Here is a 24,432-nt window from a genome sequence, read left to right on the forward strand (position 1 = left end):
AAGCATATCTAAATGACACAGCCTTTTTCTTTCCCTTAAACTTCACTAGCAACAGAGTTTTACTGATTTACAAACATATTTAAGTTCCCCTACTCATTATAACAAATATTTCTCTATTCCAAAATTTGATAGTATTGTTATTTGTCAATAGAAGCATTTCCCAGACTGTGTTCATTGAAGAGTTACCTCTTCTGGCCTTTTTCCATGGATTCATGAAGCATATCAACACTCAAGGCCTCTGAGAACCCTTGTAGTTTTAAGACAAAAAAAAAAACAAAAACAAAAAACAAAACCTGTTTCTCAAGTGTATTTGATCATTTCAGTTTTGAGAATATATATCAACATTTGAGGAATATATAGCCACATTTACTAGTAAACTCTTGGGTAAAGAAAATACAGAATGGTAGCCTAAAAGAATTTTAAAATTCTTTCCATTTGGAAATGAATGAAAAGGCTGTTCATATTTTCATTTAAAAAAAAAAGCAGGAGAGATTGCTAAGTTGTGAGCTATTATAATATTCTTGAAATTATACTAATTTTTTTCATCAGTATCTAATCCTGGTAAAGTGGGTTTTAGGATGACCCACTAACCATCAGAGAACATAGAAATCTATCCCTTCCATTCAGTACAACTATATTTTGTGAGACTTTAATATTCACATCCCTGATCAAATATTTATGTTTCTAAAACTCAAAATGTTAAATGTATGCAATTTTCTCCACTGTCAATCAGACTTCAATTACTTACACATACACGCACATATAAACACACGCCTTAGCCTATTCAACAGTAAGTGAATAATGTTAGATAAGTTTAGGAAAATACAATACTTTTAGATTTCTGAAGTATTTTGGACAAACTTATTGAGTCTATCTATACTCCTCATATTCATTACTGCTTAATCTCCAAATCACCACATACATTTTGCATGGTTACAAAATAAGCATTTGCAATGGGAAAATGTTTGCATCCAGGATGGTTCCCAGAGAAATCTTTAATCAGTAAGAGGTTACCTGTATATCATACCCTAAGGTTTATGTGGTGGCAGGAGGTAGATTTTTCTCTATATCCATCATATTCACAAAAGTAAAGTGATGAAGAAGAGGATCTCAAAAGCCAACCTGTGACTTCCTTGGGAAACTGAATTTAACCCATCTCAACATATGGTTAAAATTGGTGGGAAAAAAGGAGCCATGTTCTTAAAAATAAATGGCAATTTTACCTACAATTCCCTTATATTGAAATTGAGCTTCTAGGCATATAATGTGGGTTCTCAAAGAGCAACTAGGCAATTTCCTCAACCCCTTGCCTCCCACAAGTACCCCTTACAAAGGCTTCTTCCTGGCTTTCTGATCACAGTCCTTCCAGCACTACAAAGGTTGGCATTAATAAATTGTACTTACAGTCAAAATTGGAACTACTCATTTTGATATACAAGCAGATCACACGAAATAACAAAAAAAACCTTCTATCCTGAGGCACAAAAAAATTAGCTTAAATAGAGGTGTGGTAATAACATCAAAAAATAGGTTAACAGAACCCAATAATTCTAATAATAACTCTAAAAAATAATCAATTTGTTATGCTTTAGGATATGCATTTCTTTTCAAAATTAACTTATCTTTGAGCACACATGTTAGTTTACTAACAGTGTCAATTTCTGAAATATTAAGGTGAATGTCATCTTGTTTCAATTAGTGGAAAAAAAATGCCTTTCCTGAAAGTAATCCTTTATATTTGTGTCAGCACCATGGGGTTGGGGATCTACACTATCAATGTCTTTTTGGTATTTTCTCTTAGAGTTATACACAAACAAACAGAAGCAATAATGAAAAGTTCTGGTCTTTATGAAAATTAAGTGGATGTATTCATGCATATTAATAATGACAGGAGCACACGGGTACTTACTGCTGCGTTTGCATCAGTGGCATATTCGTGCTCTCGTAACTGTCTGTGTGCAGAGGAGGTATGATCTCCCCAGTTACAGGGTGAAACACGGGAAGCGTAGACAGGGGCCATGCTATCTCTCTATTCTTGGACATGTCACGAAGTTCTTTGGTAGATTTCTGAATAGCACTATGATGGACCAGCTGGATGCTAGATCAAAAAGAAATAAAACACACACGTATTTAAAATCAAGTATTAGCCTGATGGGTCATCAAATTTGAAAAAGTTATGAATTTTTTTTTTCTTTTTAAAATAAGACATTATTGCACTTTGGGCATTCTACAAGTTATCTCTGAAAGAGATACATTTCACATGCTTTTAACACGGCAAAACTGAACATCGTAAACCAATTTTTAAATAAAGGTGTCTTGCATGAAACTAAGCTATAAAGCATTGTGTTAATATTATAGCCCTAAGTAACAAACTAGTATGCTATTTAATTTCTACGATTAAGATTAAACTACCATAGCTTTTATATTGGTGCTTCTGATGGGGCATTTATAAATACTCACAGAAGTTTCATTTTATGGTAGGTTATTACTGTAGATTCAGGAAAACGTGTATGAAAGTTCTTTTCATCTGTTCTCTGGTTTATAGAAATGCAGATTGGGAAATCACATCATATAAATGGCAAGTTAATATTCTGAATCTGAAATTTTAGGTTTAATTTTTATCTACGCAATCTTAGTTTTCAAACTTTTTATTTTTAGTCTCTACCCCTCCTGAATATCTCTATTTAAAAAGCAGCTTTCACATTTATGAAATAAACTATGAAAGATGATGAATGACAAAATCAAAGCATGACACACATGTATGGAGCATGATGAGCAACTGAGAAGTGAAAAAACATGATAAAAAAAATAACAGGAAAGAAGACACTTACTCTGGTGTTTGCATGTTTCTCTTTTCCCTAGAAACAAAACAAAATTTATGAATTAAATAATAGCATTGATATTTGGAACATTAAGACTATATGCTCATGGGATCTTGCATGATGTGGAAATGCTGACATTGTTACTATTAAATGCAACCAGGCAGCATTTGCCACCAGGTTTATGACATTACTTGGATGAGTACACATAAAGAGATGGAATACTGATGAGAAACACACAGAAAAATGAAAAAAAAAAAGATTAAGAATTAAGCTCTTAGAAATAAATTCTATGACATAATGAAATCAGGCTACATGTAAAAAATGGAAGAATTTGTTACTTGCTGCTTTATTAATTTTTTATCCTTTGCTTTGTTGCCCTGACTTCCAAATAATCTTGGGAGATTATTTTAATTGACACAGATGTCCTGAAAGTGCTAACTGTTCATGAAGTGAACACTCAATTATACTCTTATTTTCACTAATTTACTCCTAGGTTTATGTGTATACATATGTATCTTTTAAACACTTAGATTAGGTCACCCGTTTGACAGAACAATTGCAAGAAGAATTCTGACCATCACTTCTGATCAAACTAAGACAATTTATTTACTTAAAGTGCAATTACCATGTCAATAGATTCCACAGTCTCTACACAAAATGGCTTATATAACCAAAAGAGCTAGCCTCAGTTATTCTTGGGACTGTTTTGCCAGCATGAATTTACATCTAGCCTTAATAATTGTTGAATAAAGTAATTATATCCCCTAATTTGATTTACTAGAGTCAAAACTGTTTTAATTCATTTTAAAGGAATAAAGTACTGTAGGTTGACTTGAACACAATTTCAATTAATTTATAAAGTGTTTTATGAACCAAATGAAACTTGGCTTTTAATGGAATCTTATATGTTGTTATCCTAGTAGGCTCGATAATTTTTTATTAGTGTTTTAAAGTACTCACACTCCTTCCCGTCGGCAGCACATGATATAAGCAAGTATTAGAAAAAGGACCAGTGCTACTGCCGAGGGCACAGCCAGTGTAATTAGGAAATCCGTGTAATAGTCTCTGCTTTTCAAAGAATCAGAAGGGGGTTTGTACTCTCCACCATCAGGTAAGATCCCCTCTCCTCGAATCACTTCCTGATAGGTGGACACTTGCTTTGTTTTATCGACCTGATATAAAAGAACACAATTACACATCAAAATTAATAGCTGCAAACACAAGAGTTGAAGACCTAGACATATCAAAACTTTCTTTGACACATTTCTAAAAAGCCATCTTTTCCAATTACGTTATCATCTTGAACATGCCACTGTTTATGGGAGCTAGGAAGAGGTAATGAACAAAAGTAAACAGATTAAAGGGCTTATGTTGGCCAACATTTTATGCCCTTTCCACAACATACAGACATATGTACATGAATGCATACATAATAAGTGTATGTGTGTATGTGGTTGTTCTTCCTAGTTTCCTTCCTTTGAAGAAGAAGTCCTTCATACTACCATGTACATTTCTTGTTTCCTAGGGACACACTTCTAGTGCAGATGCTAACAAACCATGAACTGGTGGACAACCAGGTATGCCGGTGTGGTCTCTAATGTTAGTGAAAGAGAAAAGAAAAAGAAAATGAGAGACAATTTCTAAATGATTACAACCTTGATCTTTCTGCTGTCCAGCTGACAGAAATGATTTGGAGGAAAGACAGCCTAAGGAACATGGAACTCATCCAATACTATAATTTTACTAAATTCTATCCCAGAATAAAAAAAATGCACATTGGCACTGTATTAATTTACCTCCACATTCATTGAACTGTTTTCACTGAGTTGCATTTAATTATGTTGTGGTTTTTATTGAAGGGCACCGTAAAAATAGCCATGTGAAATTTGTCCCTACGTTTGCCCCCTGAATGCCCTCTCCCCAAAATATGTTGGAGAAAATGATTTGTGGCATTTCTCAGTATCCTCTCAAAAAAAAAAAAAAAAAAAAACCATTTGAAGACTTTTGTCAAGAATACAGTGCTAGTGAAACCTTTATTTTTCTGCCAAGGAATTGATGCTCTGTCTCCTTTAAGAAGGAGAACTAAGTAACTGATGAATTTCCTCTTTTAATCCTGGACATAGGAAGCTTATTTTCAAACTTGACCTTAGGCTTATTTGTTAAATGAAGTTCAGGTCCCAATCTTCCATTTCTTTTCTATTTTATTTATTATGTGTATTGCTTGACTATTTCATTTAAGCCTCCTGATATCTTCTGTGGTAAGATGTGACACATAAATAAATACAGGTAAGATAAAAAAGGAAAATCCCAATTTTTCCATTTATAAAGTCTTACCATAGAAACTAAACGCTTCAAAGCTTAAGTCATTTTTAAAACTTCAGAAATTCGGTAGTATTCCTAAACATAAAAAATTCACAGCACAAACACAAGTTAAATGGCATTGTTAGGGCCAGCTGTCTGCTGACTCCGGTTACAGGTATCTACTCAAGTTAGGACTGCAGTTACTCAGTCTTTGGCATCTTTGTATGATTAGCACCACGATAGAAATATTAAGCTTTGCAAAGTCAACATTCATCTATAGCACACGTAAACCACAGCGGCTCAATAATTTTACTTGATTTAAGAAGACAAAGAAAATTATTTTCCTAAGACACAGTCACATAAAAAGAGGAGTCTAGGGCCAAGGGCCACCGGTGCTAAGTGCTACGACATGAATACTGTGTTCTCCTGTCCTGGGAGATCTGGGACAGTTGCCTGCAGTTGGTTCTCTAAGACATGAAGTGACAGTTGTGTTTATGTGTCAATAACTTTGTTCAAATGTCAACTTTAAACTTAGATCTAATTCACTCACCACCAATCATCAAGAGTTGACAGAAGTTAAATCTAAAGGTCACTAAAGAAGTAAAACAACTTACCAATCTTCCAGAAAGCAAGATCAAAAAATAATATAAATTTTATATGAAATATTATAGATATATATCAAGTGTATATGAAACCTTACCTACATTTTCTTAAGTTTTTTAGCTTCCTAAATAAAAGTAATTTAGAAGGAGATATTTTGTATTTATGGGGCTGTGGGTAAGATTCTAATTTTGCTCACTTGGAATTTTTTCTTATTCCTCGAACTTGCCCTACAATTTGAATTTTTAGGACACCAACTCGTAGCACAATATTGCTTTATTTTCAGGTGTATAATTGTACCCCAGTCTCTCCTTCCTAGGTGGGTAATGGCAGCATATTTAAGACTTTCTTCACATGTCACACTGATTCTGTAATCTATCCTGGCTTAGCAGCCCCCTGGATATCCAGGGGGGTCATCTGGACCACCTGCGAAGCTAATGCAGCCCCAACAACTAATCAAGGGTAGACTGGCAATCAACAAGATTGCCAAATTCTTAAAGTCAAGAGAAGTCAATTGCGTTAACAAAGTAAACCCAGGATTTGTACCTCAAAGCACTTCAGGTTTTAGTCAAATTTTATCTCCAGCCACATCACTTCCAATTACATTTGCAAAAACAAAATAAAATAAAAACTCACCAACGAGATTTTGCACCAGTCAATGTAAAACTGAGTGCGAAATTTTTTATCACATGTTATCACAGGCTCCATTTCTTGACTGCATCTCAATTGATTCTGTGGATTTTCAACTTCTCGTAAACAAGAAGAAAACGGAACATCGGCACCAACCATGACATAAACGCTGCAAAAATGTGAAACTCTCAGGTTATCCTTTGAGAAAATTGGAAACACTGAAAAACAATCTACCCTGAAAGCAGGATTTATCCTTTTGAATTAAGGGATTATCTAGAATCATCCCGAAGGTAGGGGCCTGGGCTTTAAAAGCAGTGATTCATGTAGGAGCTGCCTTCCATTCTTTCCTTTATTCCAGCAATATTTACTGAGTGCTTCGGTGTTCTAGACACTCTCTTGATTCTAGGTTAATTTGTAAAAAATTTTTTTTTCATCCTATTTATTTTAAATCAAAGTAAGCGTGTGTCTGTCATATTGTTTTTACCATGTTTGGTAGATTACTTACCTTTAAAAATTACTCCTAAAGTAAATTATTTAGAAATAACACTATCATTAAGCCAATAAATAATTGTAGGTAATAAATCTCACTTGATTTCATTTTAATAACATGGTGAAATTACATCTCTAGAGCTTTAGGCACTTAGCTATTTTACCCAAGAGTTCTGTCAGCTTTTCTACTGCACAGACCCCTACTGTTAGGTCTCCTACCACAAGGTCTCTCACTTTTTTTTCCAAGAAGTTAATCTAAGAGAAAAACTATTATTTGATAAGCACAAATTAGGCAAGCAAAATTTTTCTTGGTGTGTATCTTAGTAATCAGGGAGAAAGAACTCTACTTAATTAGTAAGAGTTTCAACACAAAAAAAGTTAGTGATAATAGCATTGAAATAATCTTGAAGCAGCTCGAGAAAAGGGAATCTCATGGGTCTTTCAAAAGAAGAGAGAAAACCGGGAAATTACTCTAAATAAATATTTCTTTTTCCTGATGACAATGCTACAGCTACTTATAAAATGAAATAAACCCATCAAAATTCCAGCTGTCTTCTTTGCAGAAACTGACAAGCTGATCCTAAAATTTATATGGAAATTCAAGGAACCTAAAATAACCACAGAAAATTCTTGAAAAAGAAAAACAAAGTTGGAAGACTCACAATTACTGATTAAAACTTACTACAAAGCAATAGTAATCAAAACAACCAGCAATAGTAATCCAGCATAAGGACAGACATGTAGATCAATGAAATAAAATTCAAAGTCCAGTAATAAACTCTTACATTTAGTAAATGGATTTTTGTCACAAATGCCAAGATAATGCAATGGAGGAAAGAACAGCCTTTACAACAAATGGTACTGGCACAACAGGGTATCCGCAGGCAAAAGAATAAAGTTGGGCCCCTACCCCTTAGCATATAAGAAAATTAACTCAAAATAGATCAGTGACTTAAATGTAAGAGCTAAAACTATTAAACTCTGAGGAAAAAAAGGTATACATTTCCAAGACTTGGAATTAGGCAGTGGTTTCTTAGCTATGACACCAAAAGTTCCAGCAATAACAGAAAAACTAGATGAGTTGGACTTTATCAACATTAAAAATAGTGTGCTCCAAAGGTCACCATCAAGAAAGTGAAAAGGCAACCCATGAATGAGAGAAAATATTTGCAAATCATATATCTAATAAGGGAATTGTATCTACAATATATAAGGGACGCTTACCACTCAAAAATAAACAAACAAATAATCCAATTTAAAAATGGCAAAGGCTCTGAATAGACATTTCTCCAAAGAAGTATACAAATGTCCAATAAGTGCATGAAAAGATGTCCAACACCCTTAGCCCTCAGCAGAAGAGAAATCAAAACCACAATCAAAAGCACTGTTTCAGAGGCACCTGGGTGGTTCAGTTGGTTAAGCGTCTGCGTTTGGCTCAGGTCATGATCCCGGAGTCCTGGGATCAAGTCCCACATTGAGCTCCCTGCTCAGTGGGGAGTCTGCTTCTCCCTCTGACCCTCTCCCCTCTCATGCTCTCTCTCTGTCTCTCAAATAAATAAAATCTTTTTTTTAAAGATTTTAATTTTTTAAAGATTTTATTTGTCAGAGAGAGAGAGAGAGAGCGCGCACAAGCAGGGGGAGCGGCAGGCAGAGGGAGAAGCAGGGTCCCTGCTGAGCAAGGAGCCCGATGCGGGACTCCATCCCAGGATCCTGGCATCATGACCTGAGCTGAAGGCAGACGCTTAATGGACTGAGCCACCCAGGTGTCCCTAAGTAAATAAAATCTTAAAAAAAACAAACAAAACAAAAACCACTGTTTCACAACCATTAGGATGGCTATAATAGAAAACACAGATAATAAGAAGTGCTGGAGAGTATGTGGAGAAATTGGAACTCTCCTACTCTGCTGGTGGCAATGTAAAATTGTGCCTCTACTTTGGAAAGCAGTCTGGAAGTTCCTCAAAAGGTTGAATACAGAGTTACCATATGAATCAGCAATTTCACTCCTAAGTATATTCCTTAAGAGAAATGAAAATAGATGTCTATACAAAGACTTGTACATGAATGTTCACAGCAACATTATTCATAGTAGTCAGAAAGTGGATACAATCCAAATGCTCACTGATGAATGAATAAACGGTAGAATATCCATACAATCGAATATTACTCAACCATAAAAAGAAATGAGGTACTGATACGTGCTACAATATGGATGAACCCTGAAAACAATACTGTGGATAGGTGAAAGAAGCCAGTCACAAAAGATCACATAGTGCATGATTCCATTCATATGAAATGTCCACAGTAGGCAAGTTTATAAGGATAGCAAGTAAACAGTGGTTGCCTAGGGCTGGGGTGGGGTCCGGTGGTGGTGGTGGTGGTGGTGGTGGTGGTGGTGGTGGTGGTGGTGGTAAGTGGCTGCTAATGGGTATGTGATGAAGGTATTAGGATGATGAAAATATCTAAAATTGATGCTGATAAAGACAACACAACTCTGTAAAATAAGCTAAAATCCATTGAGTTACATACTTTAAATAGGTGAATTGTACAGTATGTGAATTACATTCTAATTAAGCTGTTATTTTTCAAAATGAAATTAGGTGAAAGCGCATCACAAAAATTCAAAGCTATGTCAATGTAAGTATGAACTCACACCCTGAGCTGACAACTATATCCCAGAGTTTGATTACACAAACTCATTTGGTCGTTCTTTATGTCAAATTTGTATTTGGACTTAAGATTCATTTGAAGGAAGATTTTTTCAAAAACTATGGTGCCTTCGGGAGATAAATAGTATATAATGGGCTAAAGCTAAAGATGAAAATAAAAAATTCAGAACAAAAGTGTGTATGAGAAACTATTGGTAAAGTATTTAGATGATCAGTGAATATAAATATATTCCATTTAAAACAAGTTCTTACTTATAAGCTTCACATAAAGTCAATTTCTATTCCCTCTTGACTGCCTAACCAAGACCATATATCTCCTTAATAATTGTGACATATACTTATAAGTACAGAAATAAAATGAACATTTTTTACAACTGTTAACTTATTTTAACATGACATTGATTTGCATTTATAATTAGTAAGATTTCAAATTAATTCACTTCAAGATAACATAAATGGGCATAGAGTTCTTGGTGCTTTGAAATGTTTTATTTTTTCCTTAAATTATAAAAGCGATATAAAAACATTACATAAAACCTGGGATACAAAAACAGAATTAATTTATATTACCAAGATAACTATTTTCATTTTCCAATGTACCTTGCAAAATGTTTTTCAAATGCATATATTTTAACCTAATTGCAATAATCTCTAAAATACAATTTTGTACCCTTTTTCCCTTAATGCGTCATAAGCATTTACCATATTGTACAGTCTTAGATTTATGGCAATATAATTTTGTAAGTGCACATGATTTATTCAACAATTACTTCAGAGTCGGACATGTAAGTTGCTTCCAATTTTTTTGATGTTATAAATAATATTGCATAAAGACTATCTCTGTGCATATTCTTTAATGTTACTATCTTAAAAGAGATGCCTAGAAGTAGAAACATTTTTACGACAGTTGACACATACTGCCAAATTACTTTCATCTCTCCTTGGATGATCCATAGGCTTCACAAACTTAATATGTTCCGAACTGAGCTCATCGTCACCCCACCCCACCTTCACCTGTTCCTCCTTTTCCATCTTCTTCTCTCCCGGTGATTGGCACGGCCAGATGCTCAAGCAGCAGCATCTTTGACTCCTGTCCTTCTTTCCACATATTCAATTCATCATCAGTCTCTGACATTTACCCCAGAGGAACTCTCACATGCATCTGTCCAATTTGTTCCATCTTCCCTACACCCTAGTTCTGATCACCATCGCTTTCCACAGGGCATGAAGCAACAGCCCCATAACAGTTCTCCTTGAACCCAGTCTTTCTCACTGTCCTCAGGGAGCCTATTTGCAGAATAAGTGAATGAATAAGAAGCATTATACCCGTTTCAAAACACGAGCCACTGTGCATTCAAAAGTTGCTAAGAGAATAGATCTTAAGAGTTCTCGTCACAAGAAAAAAAAAATTGTAACTACGTGAGGTGTGGATGTTAACCAAACCTATTATGGTAATTGTTTTGCAATATACACATACATCAAATCATTCTGTTGTACAACTTAAACTTGTACAACGCCATATGTCAATTATATCTCAAGAATACTGGGAAAATCAATAAGTTAATATATAAAATGCAAACAGACAGCAAATGTCATGCTCAAGAGGAGATATTAGATTTGCTTTGCAGGTAAAAAAAAAAATGTGTATTTATTGTTTCTTTTGTAGAGCCAGTAAGCTTCAACATGTTGTCTTTTAAAAAAAATAATTTTGTATGAGGCTGTGAATAACAACTCTATGCGATACATGCTAAAATTACATTTTTCATAATCTGTTTTCCTTTTAGCTAGCTTTTTGACATGAAAAAACTTAAATTTTTTATAAAGTGAAACGAAAATGATCCTTATCTTTATGACCTCAGCCACGTTTTCAAACTTTCAAAGGTGTAAACAGATGGGAACATGGTGCCAAGTACGAGGCTCTCAAGCAATGTTAACAAAACATGGTGCCTCAAACTTTTTTTTAAGATTTTATTTATTTGACAGAGAGAGACACAGCGAGAGAGGGAACACAAGCAGGGGGAGTGGGAGAGGGAGAAGGAGGCTTCCCGCTGAGCAGGGAGCCCGATGCGGGGCTCGATCCCAGGACCCTGGGATCATGACCTGAGCCAAACGCAGACGCCTAACGACTGAGCCACCCAGGCGCCCCGATGTCTCAAACTCTTAAGAATTGATCTACACAGGCAGAATTTGTTCATTATAAAGGAGTCTTTTCTTCCAGTCTGAAGAACTCAACTTCCCCTGAGGTAGAACATATTCACTGTGGCTTTTACACATACAACATGGAAAACCAAGTAACAGGTTAAAAAAAAAAAAAAGTCAAAACTCTGCTTTTTTTAGCCAGATTTCTGCCAGGTAAATGGATCCAATGATTGCATATTTGACCTAATTGTCCAAGCAACAAATGTGTTTGATTATTTTGTGGAGATAGGAGATAAAAGACAGTTTAGAGAAGAATGTGCCCACATGTTACGTGTTGCTTGGGAACTCTTGAGCTCTTAAAAGAAAATGCACTATGATTTCTGCCCTCTGTCCCCCACACCACTTCTTTGTTCTCTGTATATCTGCAATCAATTGGTCAAAAAGTAAGGTGAAAAATAAAGAATAGTTAAACTAAATAAAAGATCTAATGCAGAATAAAAAAGAAAAGAAGTGACACTTCCGGACTCTAGTTCTACTACTTGCCTGCTCCTCTTCATTGGAGAAGGAATACATTATCCGAAGAGGGGAACTGGCTTACAAGGGTCAGACCCTTCTTGTTTTGTGTGCATGTGATGGGGAAAGATCGTCCTGCTTACAGAAAGGAGGCATTTGGGTGCAGTCTACTCTTTCAACCATGTGCTATTTTCTGCAAACATCCCTAATGTTTCAGGATAAAATCCAAACAATTTCTGCTGCTAGCTGGGGCCTTACCTGGTCTGGTGTTTGCCTCCTTGGTGACGATCACTTCTGGATCCCTGTCCCCCGAATCCACATGAAATAGGTTTCCAAATCCATGAGGCTTGCTCCTACCTCAGGGCTTTTGCCCAAGCTGACCCCTCTATCTAGAATCTCTCTTTATTATTTTTTGAGCAGGTTAATCTGTACACACAGTTGAAACTCAGATCTTCACCTCCTCTATGAACCCTTTCCAGGCATGGACCAGAAGTGAAGGAGGAACACTCTCTGTGACCTCTTGAGGTCAACAGGGGTATGTATAACACTGTTCTTTAATTATCCGATTACCTGCCTGGTCCCTACTAGACTGTGAGCATAGATTTTTTTTTAATCACTATACCACAAAGATTAATATAGTATTCCCCAGGAAAAATAGTTAATAAGTGAATCTATGTGTAGAACATAGAATAGATTTGAGACATATAGTCACACGGATTTCATGTATTGGTTTATTTTTATACTTTTAAAAAAATGGATTTATATGAGCTTTCAATTTTTACATTATTAAAGGCTCTTTTTAGAAGTTCCTATCATATATCACCACCATTCCATAAAAGAATATTTGCACCAAAAGTGTAGGAGGCACATTAACTTAAGAATAAAGGACAATCTTATAGATCACCAAACACAGGGACAAATTCAGCAGAGCACTACGGACTAGCCCAGGATCATGACCTTCCATCAGAGGAGTATTTGGTAGCCACTGACTTACAGTCTCTTCCTCAAGTGTAATTTCTCACTGAGGGCTTTCTAGGGCAGAAAGCAAACAATTAATTAGAGGGAGCACTTTGTGAGACCGTCTAACGAATAAACTAGAATTCTCTTTGCTGATTGAGGCTAGATCCACGTGCTTCGGTAACCAGAGGAAATAGTGGTGGGTTTGACAATCTCTTATGAAAAGTGAGTATATTCTTTAATCTTCACACCCCATCATTCCCTTCAGAGCCGCCATTTACACCACATCACTCACCCTGGGTTGGCAGCTATGCCATGCCTAGAATGAAATATGAACCTGCTCCCCTTTCCACCAGCTTTCTCCCAGGCTAAATGCATCCACAAGTCCTTAGCCTCTGGCACAGTATCAGGAGCAAAAGCAGCACAGAGACCATGCCCGGAGGGAGCACAATTGCCCAGGGTTATGGGTCTGGCAAGGGAAAGAAAATCTTTTCAGGAGGCTCAGCTTTCCTTTGCAGGAGCTTATTGACTTTGAAGTAAATCTTTATAATTGTTTTCTGTTAGATTTAGGACAAGTCTGAAAGCTGTCAGTGAGTCTAAAGAGGTGAACAAATGTACATCAGGAGGGAAGAGGAGCTGGGATGCTGCAGAGTACCTTCTTGATGATCGACATTTAATGGTGCTTTGGGCTGTGGAAGGCCAGGGGATTTACTCTGACGGTCTACTCCTGAGAGCTTTTCTTATTCATCCGCTATGTATCTGACTACGTAGAGATCAAGTTTGGGAAAATTTTCATTTAGTAGATTGTGGCCGCCATGAGTAATAGGAAATAATTTCATGGAGGTTTTATTTGTCTTTTTTTTTATCAGAGACTGAGACTTTTGCCACTGAGTATTAAGCAGAACACTTTGGTCAGGTGCTCAATTAATATGATGGAAGTGTATGACAACATTTGTAAATAAAACCTTAGAAAAGGGATGGAATTCCTTTGCTATGTCTGACCCTAGTTTTTTATATTTTCTTCAATATTTCATTTTAAAAAGGGATTATAGCCCATGCTATTTTCAAAAGAAATTACGGGAGCAAAAAGTTTACTAGATAAATTTAAGTATTATGATATACATCAACAAAAAGAAAGGACAGCACAAGAGATGAGTTAGCCAAGCACAGGATTTTGTTTCTAGGTTTAAGGCAATAAGGTAAAAAATTATTTTTGTTACCATGGCATTAGATAACAACTGAAGGAAATATGCAAAATCATTCCCAGGGACAATTTTTTTCTTCTGAAATTATCCTCAAGTACAATCTTGTTTCATTGGTGCTCATATAAGGGACATTGGGGCAGTAGGGTTGGCATTGGGTACAATTTATAGAAATGCTATTTTAAAAGACTTATCATATGAATACTTTGTAAAGGTTACGGCTTAACATTAAATTAAAACTCATGGAAAGCATTTCAAGTTGGGAAGGGATCTGAGACAACAGGGTCCAAATAAATGCCACAAGACTGACTCTCTCAAATATCTGACAGCACATGCCACCCTCTAGCAGGTGCTGGGGGATCAGCTAATGACTGAATTCTCTAACAAGTACTTGTAGGACCAAAATTCTGTTCTTAATTTAGAGTCGCATGCTCAGGCCCAGCCCTACACTCAAAGATTCAGAATCTCTAGGGGGAAGCAGAAGACAGGAATCTATCTATCTATCTATCTATCTATCTATCTATCTATCTATCATCTATCTATCTATCATCTATCTATATTTTTAAATTACTGGGTGTGGAGCCCAACACAGGCTTGAACTCATGACCCTGAGATCAAGACCTGACCTGAAATGAAGAGTCAGACACTTAAACGACTGAGCCACCCAGGCGCCCCTATCTATATCTTTATTAAAGTGCTACTGGCAATTCTTAGGCAAGACATGGTTGGGAAGCACTGTTTTAGGTCAGAGTCTGGTTTCGAGAGTTGTGTAGTTCAGCTTAGTTGTTTCTGAAAGGGCCTCTGTGGGTGCGGCCTGCATGACTGAGTCGGGAAGAGTGAGCCCTGAAGAAAGCACAATGAGGCAAAACTCTACCCATGCCTGGTTTTCAGGCTGCTTCCTCCAACCATCTTTTGGTCATTGTTTTAACAATCATTGTGGACCATATTACTTTAAGAAATTCTTGAAAAGACTTCATATTTGGAGAATGTTTTCAGGGGAGATTCCCTGTTTGTCATTTTCCCTGGTCCTAATTTAATTACTCAGTGGGACAGAGACTCATGTTGGAATGCTGAAGTAAAAAAAATGTAAGCTCTAAAATTATGGTTTCATATAGAAAACCAACAGATAGACAAGAGATAAAGCAACTCTTTTTCTCAAAGCACTTCTACGTGTGCTTGACTGACTTCAAAATCCATTACTGTAACATACAAGCTACAATTTAATTCTGAAATTTGTAAGTTGGACTTCACAGCTCACCGCTTATCCCTTATCCCTCTCCTGCCCCCTCTCTCATACTTCCTCTATGTCTATTTGTGATCTCTTCCCTCATTTCCAACAGAGTTCTCCTTTAACGCTGCCCTGAAATTTAATTCTTATTAATCTAGGTACTCTGGTTAATTCTAGAGATCATCTGTATAAAAATGTTACCATGTGTACAGAAAAAGGAGGAATTGGAAAGGGATATGCTATATTAACTGTGATTTATTCCATATCTCATATGTTTATAGGATGGGTTAAAAAAAAAAAAGGGCAGATCTGCTTCAACCTACAGGTTAAAAATTAAAGATCAAAGTTTGATTCGACATTGACATTCAATCCTCTCAATGTACCCAGGCATAAAAAGTGTTTCTTAAACTCTACAAGGGTCTAAGTCAAACTTTGTAAGGCACGAGAACAGACAAACCCCTCTCAAATGTACTGTCTCATTTAGACACTATAACAACTCTGAGGGAAGAAAAAGTTCCCCTTGGAGCAAATGGGGAAATCGAGGCACAGAGGGGTGCAGCATTTGCCCAATGTCACCCAGCTTATGAGTGACAAGGCCAGGCTTTAGGAATAGGTTTCAAATCCACTCCAGCCATCCATCACCGACACATGGTGGAAAGAATGTTAAAGGCGAAGAAATAGTTTCCTAGAATAAAGTTACAGCAGTCTGAGTATCCTGCAGCTGATAACTGGGGCATCCATTTCCTTTGAAATGCAGGGCCCTAAATAATCAGCTTCTCTAGGGAAGGTACAAAAGACTTAGTGCTATAATTTATGATGCTGATCCTGATCTACAATTAGAATTCACAGGACCTGGGACATCAGATATAAAGAACCATTAACGTAACCTCTTTGTCAATATAGAAAATTGCTAGTGTTTCCATATCTTTACACCTACTTCTTATTACAAAGAATGCAATAGGCCATCTTCCATCTATAATAAACTTGGTAAGATCACCATAGTTAAAAAATTCAAGATCATGTCATAAATTAAAAAAAAAATTACAGATTTAAGGAAACGAGATAAAGGTCTGCTTACCCCTCCTTCATGTCATTAATGGGAAGCGGCACTCTGCCGCCCCTGTCTAGGGCCGACGTGATGTTTATGGCGTTCAGACGCTCTGGCTGCCACACATTTTTCACTGCCCCAAGAAAGTCTCCAAGAACCTCACTGGCCAACATTTCTTCTACATTCATATTTTTAATGAAGAATTCTGCTTGGTATGGTAACGGGAAGTCTAATTTTGGTGAAAAAGGGTATGCATATCGTTAATGAAGTCATCTTTAGAAAGAGAAATTCGAGATTTGTTGATTTCTGTCATAATCCTGGCTTTGGGGAACACTATGAACATTGACTTTAAAGGCTTTCTGTATAACGGAGGACATATCTAAAGACAGAAAACATACATTTGACACAGAATTTTACTTACAGTGTAATCAAATCCGAGGGACTTTTAGAAAGCTCCTGTAGGGCAATTTATAATTATAGAATTCGGCCAAAAAAGAGAAAACTGCCAAGTCCGCCTCCATTTTGCCAGTAACCTGCCAATCTCCTCCTCCACCAAGGTTCCCAGGTAGAAGGAGCATTTCCAGAACCCACCGTGGGTAGGAATAATATTTTGTATTGGTAGTGTTTCAAAACTGACAGATCTTTTTTCAAGTACATTGTCTCATTTAATCATTACAACCCTAGGTAGTGCTATGCCCATGTGAATGGAGGAAGAAGTTGAGGCATACAGCAACATCCTCTCCAAATACAGAAGACATTACAAAATATCCGTAACTGCTTGTGAGTTGCTTATGGATAATTTGAAATACCGTATGTTTAATTTGCAGTATTACTGATCTTTTTAGAGCATGCTAAAACATTACTTTTACTAAAATAAATATCGGTTATAGTTTCCAGAAGAAATCTGAAGTCATAGTAATTTCACTCTTTTGATCACTTCATAATTAAGTATTCTAGAGAATTATATTTTAAATTTCCCACAAAATTCCAGTATCTCCTGTTAGCCATTTAGCTTTTTTCCTATTCAGTATCTCATCAAACTTTCCCTCCAAAGATTTTAAAATTAATATTTATTTTAAAGTAACCAATGTCTAACTCAGACTCTTGGTATAACTAAGTAGGATAGAAATAAACAGAATTTACAGTTGGCCCTTGAGCAAAAGAGTTTGAACTATGTGGGTCCACTTATATGTGGATTTTTTTTATATAGTGCAGTACTGTAAATGTATCTTCTCTTAGGATTTTCTTAATAATATTTTCTTTTCTCTAGCTCACTTTGTTGTAAGAATATAGTATATGATACATAGAACATACAAAATATATGTTACTCGACTTATATATGTTATCATTGGAAAGTCTTCTGGTCAACAGTAAGCTATTAGGAGTTAAGCTTTTTGGGAGCCAAAAAGATTTTCAACTGCTCAAGGGTCAGCACCCCAACCCCTGCATTGTTCAAAGGTCAATCGTATTTCAATTTCTCAAATGCTACTCTTCAATTCAAAAACATCATTTCCTGTATTCTGACTGTTCTATTAAGGTAAAGAATAGCTTTTATTTGTTTAATAATACTTCCATAATAATAAAGGCTACCTTTTTTGGAATACTTACTATGAGGTGGGCCAAGCTAAAGGGAGTGTGGTGAATTATTCCATTTAATACTCACAACCTGGGGGTGAGTAGGTGCTTGCCCTCTATTTTCAGAGGGAGAAACCAATCTGTAGATGGGCCCAGGCTTTCATAATCATTTAAACTTGCCTCAGATGATTTTTTCACTAAGCTAAAGGAGACTATATAAAGTGCTCAGTGGAGTTCCAGCCTAGAACAAGAACTTATAAAACAGTAAACTTTAACAATCATTATAAACATGAACAAGCTGTTTACCTGAATTCTTCCCTCAAAAAGAAAAGAAATTGTTTCTGGACTATACACACATTTAAAGCCCTCAGTAGTTAACTACACTACATTTATCCTCTGATGTATTTCACTAAAAAGTCATATATCTGTAAAGTATTATACTCTTATTCAATAAGAGTAGTAAAAACTAAAAATTACACAATAAATAACTGAAATCTTGATGACCTTGTTTCTTATGAAGCCTCTTTAATACTAAAGGATGCCTGATGCCAGAGGGGGAGTCAGGGAAGATGTTCAGGCTTTAGAATTTTCAAGAGAGTTTTCTAGAGTGTGGTGTCTCTTCCTAAAGATTGAGTTTTTCATGGCTCTAATCACAGAAGGTTCTTCATTCATCTTCTACACTGCCATTTATTCTGCTTGTGATTTTGTTATATTTGTTTGATGTATGGCCCATCTGCAGTCTTCTAAAATATGATATATTTATTCTATTTTATGTAGATAAGTTTCCTGTTTTATACAGATACATTTCCTGTTTTATATAGATAAACAGTAGCTTAATCATGCCACATTTTTCTCCATACTGAAAAACAGCCATGCATAAATATGTCATGAAGAACAGTTTCTTGGCAATAAATAATATTTATAAATAATACCAAATATAGTTTTGAGGGTGCTAGAAGTCTATCACCCATTCATTTCACTCAGTGTTTTTACATCCACTTTTCTAAAAAAGCATGCAAAACATCTTTCTTATTTTCAATGCTCCTTTCTGGAGAACTGTTCCTTGGTTTTTCCTAATCCACATGACCCTGCTTTGTGGCTCCTCTCTGAGACCCGCTGCTGCCACACCCTTAGAAGCCCTGGGCCGAGCAGCTGCCCGCTCTCTACCGAGCCCAGCGCCACCGCCAGACCTTCCAAAGATGAGTCATAGGAGCTTTCTAACTTTGGGGAAATCCCACGCCTGCTATATTTGGCCATCACAGAGGCCAAGCGAACAGTAGGCCAACAGATTGGTGGCAGGCCTCTGAGGCACTCAACCCAATTTAGAGAATCACTCCATGTACGCTCCTTGAGCTTCATACTCTGTGATTCTCCATGCCTAATTTCCCATTAGGTCTCTCAGAGCAGGAGACAGCTGGGCAGGGAGTCAGACTGAGCAGGATTATCCTGAGATGCCACTCTTGCTACTTCTTTTCCTAAACTCATCTCATCTGGGAGAAATGGCGTGTGTGTAGGCCCTGCTCAAAGATGTGTCTATCCTAGTGCCCGTAGACGTTCCGTCCAGACCAGCAAGGATAAATGCACGCTCTTTGGCTCACTGGTTTTCACATGTAAAAGGCAGCGGGGCAGCTCTGCCTGAAATGAAAATGGAGGCTTCCAAAACCTGTCTACTCTTCCTCCCTCACCAACCCACATTCAAAATCCCCAATTTAGATGAATAGCCTGTAAAGCCAACTTCCAATCCTACAGATGTCTAGCAGTCCTCCATTAGTATCTGCCTGAACACGGGTCCCTGCATATCAAACACCTAATAGGATACCGGTATATTCTGGATCTACCAGGACTGAGACCAGACTTGAGAAGGAAGTTCAAACTGTAGATCAGGTTGTCCTCCAGTCTGTAGGGACTCCTGTACCTGAGAATGGGGAGCCCCCCTGAGAGCATAAAGGTGAGGTTAGTGGTCCAAGCCCACTGTAATGTAACCATATCACTGCACTGATGAACTCCTAAGGAGAAAGGGAATGTTGTGATGATTGTGATCATTAATGGTATTCCAATTCTGCAGGGATAGCTTTAGGTGGGATGCAAGCATCTAATTACAATTGAAGTTGGGAGTGAAAGTCTTCCTGTTCCGAGCAGGAATACCTACCAAAAGCCCTTGGGACGTAGAAGAGGGGACAGGAATCCTCTGTCCAGGCCCACAGAACTGGGTTTTGGACTTGCTTTTCATATATGAAAGTCACTTTAAACTTTAAACTAGCACACGTGTTGTCTGCAATTGATACTGCCAAAATACCTGGGGGGAAAACTCATGGAAAGGGGTGCAAAATCTTTAAGCAATCTTCCCAGTTATGTTTTGCAGTATCAATTCTATAGAAATTACTTTCCTTCATACAGTACAAAGGCAATTTTTAACTCAACCTTTATGAACTACCACGAATTCCAAATTAGTATTTGCTCATTTAATTGTACTTGCAAAGAGAACTCTGAATTCCCTATTTAAGATGCGCAATTGTTTTACTAATTTTAGGGGTAAAAATGCTGTGTCCGTTCTTCTTCTGTTACCCTCATAAATGGTATCTAAGATAGAGAGGTGTATCCCATGATATATAAATTTTAACTACAAAGTCTTTAGCAGTACGTATTTTTCCCAATCAAATGCCAAAGAAGGATCAGAATATTTGACAGCACAATTCTTAGAACATGTCCCTAAACTTCCAAATCCTTGGGAATCACTTACAATTCGAGTATATGTAACTCCAAATTGCTGATGGACTCCAACAATGCATGATTAGCTATTCAGGAAGGAGACTGTGACCCAAATTCCAGTTTATTTCCATCAACAACTCTCTGTCTTCACACACAACAAAACCACTACCTATCATCAGTTTTATAATAAAACTAGCTACTAATTACTGATCGTGTACCCTGTGCTCAGCCCTGTGTTAAGCACATTTCAATCCTTAACTCATAGACTCCTTCCTTACCCCAGACTTGGGAGAGAAATGCTAGTCTTAGTCTCATTTTGCAGATAATGAAACCAAAGCCCACAGAGATAAGTGGCCTATGTGCTTGGCTCCCTATTCTGAGCTTTTCAGCACCAACACCCATCATGATATTTTATAACCAATTAAAGATTGCTTAGCTTTCTTTTCTACACCTTACCATTTCATTAGTTACATTAAGTATGTGGTACCTGAAAATCTTTAACTGTATTTTACATAGATATAAACCATAATGAAATACTTCTTGCAAATAAGAAAACAATCAGCAACATATCTTCCATACCTACCTTCTGCTGACATTATATTAATTATCAAATTATGCCTTGCAGTCTCAAAGGTACGCCTATTGTAGGCAGTTATCTATTAGAAAAAGAAAATCATATTAAAGAAGTGAAATGTTATTTGGGAAACAAAATTCATTAAGGACAAAATGAAAACAAACTGTCGTTCTTTCCATTTTCATTATTTATGTACTTACAAAATGTGCCTTCTCCAGGCAAGAACAACTCAGAGCTTTTAGCAATGTTATGGGAAAATAAATAATTAAGCAAGTCTATTTAACATGCTAAAACAAAAAGTTAAAATCCGAAAGACCCTTTTACAGAACACCGTTAAGTGCTAGCAGCAATGCAGATGCATCATTAGTAAATGGATTAACCATTAGAAGTTACTTACCACGGCCGTTCTAAGATTTCAAAAACAAAACAAAACAAAACAATATATTTTTGCACTTTTAAATGGAGCTTGAGGATTATACTAAAAAGTACCCTTTAAAAAAAAAAAAAGCACATCTTCTGTGTTGCTTGCATTCAGTACTAAACTGCACACCAACCAGTCAAAATATGCATGAATAACCCCTTAGAAATCATATCTCCCTTATGATGGGAGTAGAGCAGTAAGGCTCATAGTCTCTAAGGCTTATGGCACATGCCCCAAAACACAAATCAATACCTTTGTAGAGTCAAAGATTAGTAAACATTTGCAGAGCCAATGAACTTACATCAAAGTCAACTCAGAAACAGCCACTGCAAACAACAAACAAAGCAAAGGCCAACAACAGGATATGGCTTCAAAAATTAAGGAATAATTAACTTTATAACAGATATTAAATCACTCAGACAGGTCTGCAGTACCTCAAAAACCACAAATGATTGTGCAATAGTCTCAGCATCCCAGCACTAGGCTCCTGGCAGTGACTGAAGCTGGAGTGAGCACTGAGACGAAGGAGCAGGACAAAACTGACTCAAACTAAAAAGAACACTCTTGCCTGTTTAAAAATAAATACTGAAGATTTTTATAGCATCGTATATGAGCTTTAAATGAAAGAAATCACACTTATCAGAAATATTATTTGAGAGAAAAAGAAAACACCGGAATCTTGGAATAAACAAACGTTTAATTCAAAGTACATATTCTGAAAAGCATATTATTGTACAAAGTCAAAAGGATTTTTCTGCCCTCAATTTGTCAAATTTCTGTTGGATTTAATGACTTCCTTGTTGCTATCTGTTGGGACACATAATCAACAAGGTTCACTTGGGACACTAAAATTAAGACTAGTCATTAAAATAAATTAGGAACTATTGTTCACAAAGAAGCAACTGAAATGATGAAAAAAGACTTGAGAATCTTCATGATTTTAAAGGTTTACCCTGCAAAAAAATTTAATCATACTCTCAATGGAAAAAAAAGTATCAATTTTCTACTATTTGTTAGACTATCTCACAGCTAAAACTCAGAAACAGACATTTTCTAGCTAGTGGCAAGATTTTTATGGCTAGCCTTTCCATAATTATCACAAATTTCATTATTATAAATTTCATAAATTCTAATATTTTTTTTAAAGTCACAGGCTCCTGAAGAGGGGGGGTATGTTTCATAAATCAGGAAGAGAATTTTATTACCTGAATTTATATTTAATGTTTAATTTTAACAGCTATAACAGAATGCAGTCCTTCTATCACTTCTAATGAGATATTTAAATATAGTAACATTCTCAATCAACTTTTACTTATCATGATGATCTCATTGATATGAGGAATTCTTAATCTCAGGAAACAAACTGAGGGTTGCTGGAGTGGTGGGGTGTGGGAGGGATGGGGTGGCTGGGTGATAGACACTGGGGAAGGTATGTGCTATGGTGAGTGCTGTGAATTGTGTAAGACTGATGCATTACAGAACTGTACCTCTGAAACAAATAATACATTATATGTTAAAAAAATAAGAATATAGTAGGAAGGGAAAAATGAAGGGGGGAAAATTGGAGGGGGAGACGAACCATGAGAGACTATGGACTCTGAGAAACAAATTGAGGGCTCTAGAGGGGAGGGGGGGTGGAGGGATGGGTTAGCCTGGTGATGGGTATTAAAGAGGGCACGTATTGAATGGAGCACTGGGTGTTATACGCAAACAATGAATCATGGAACACTACATCAAAAACTAATGATGTAATGTATGGTGATTAACATAATAAAATTAAAAAAAAATTTTACTTATCATGATGATGTGAAGTCCTTCATGGCAGAGAGGTATGTGTGTATACTTTTTTGATCCCCTATTTCTAGAACAGTGGCTGATCTATTTTAGATGTTTAATAAATATCTACTGAATAAATTAATCAGGGGGGTTATCTGATTAAATGAGTTTAAGATATGCAAAATTCTTTTATAGAATTTTTTAAATACTGTAAATATGTTACTATATATGAATAAAGAAATGTTATTTACAGATTAATCACTACTTGTGTTAAATGAAAAAGATGTTAAATTTTCATCATTATCTTTTTAGCATATTATTTGACATATTTATAACATTTACAGTATGAGAACATCATGAACCCCTGAGACTCCTGGCTCAACACACGTGTTTCTCTCCTATCCCTCTCTCCAAACAGAAGTAGTCATTTTGAGTTTTATGCTTATCATCCCATTCATTTTAAATATCATCTTATGATAAATGCATGTATGCTTAAAATCTGTTATTTAGTTTGCTTGTTTTTGAGCTCCAGAGAAATGTTTAACTCTATGTAGTCTTTTGGAACTTGTTTTTTTTTTATTCAACATTACGTTTACAGCATTTATTGATCTTGCTGGGCAAGCTGACATTGTTGCTGTAAACATTCAATGATATTGTAATAGACTTGTATGGTGACAGATGGTACTTCACTTGTGAGTACAGCATAACTAGAGAATTGTCAAATCACTATGTTGTACACCTGAAACTATGTAACACTGCGTGTCAACTCTACTAAAAAA

The 24,432-nt window shown here is 36.2% G+C and overlaps 1 protein-coding gene across 1 annotated transcript in view; it reads right to left on the bottom strand.

Moving 5' to 3' along the window:
- Positions 1 to 24,432, bottom strand: part of SGCE (sarcoglycan epsilon) — a 66,603-nt gene that overhangs the window by 10,888 nt on the left and 31,283 nt on the right. Inside the window, exons 4-9 of the mRNA XM_028119199.2 lie at positions 21,466 to 21,538; positions 16,629 to 16,827; positions 6,360 to 6,522; positions 3,783 to 3,994; positions 2,832 to 2,858; positions 1,910 to 2,098 (exon numbers count right to left, since the gene is read on the bottom strand). Of these exons, the coding sequence (XP_027975000.1) occupies positions 1,910 to 2,098; positions 2,832 to 2,858; positions 3,783 to 3,994; positions 6,360 to 6,522; positions 16,629 to 16,827; positions 21,466 to 21,538 (863 nt within the window). The remainder of the gene's footprint in view (positions 1 to 1,909; positions 2,099 to 2,831; positions 2,859 to 3,782; positions 3,995 to 6,359; positions 6,523 to 16,628; positions 16,828 to 21,465; positions 21,539 to 24,432) is intronic.

The sequence above is a fragment of the Eumetopias jubatus genome, unplaced genomic scaffold (assembly GCF_037043125.1).
Source record: "Eumetopias jubatus isolate StellerSeaLion01/CBP00866 unplaced genomic scaffold, mEumJub1_p1.0 scaffold_14, whole genome shotgun sequence".
Taxonomy (NCBI): Eukaryota; Metazoa; Chordata; class Mammalia; order Carnivora; family Otariidae; genus Eumetopias; species Eumetopias jubatus.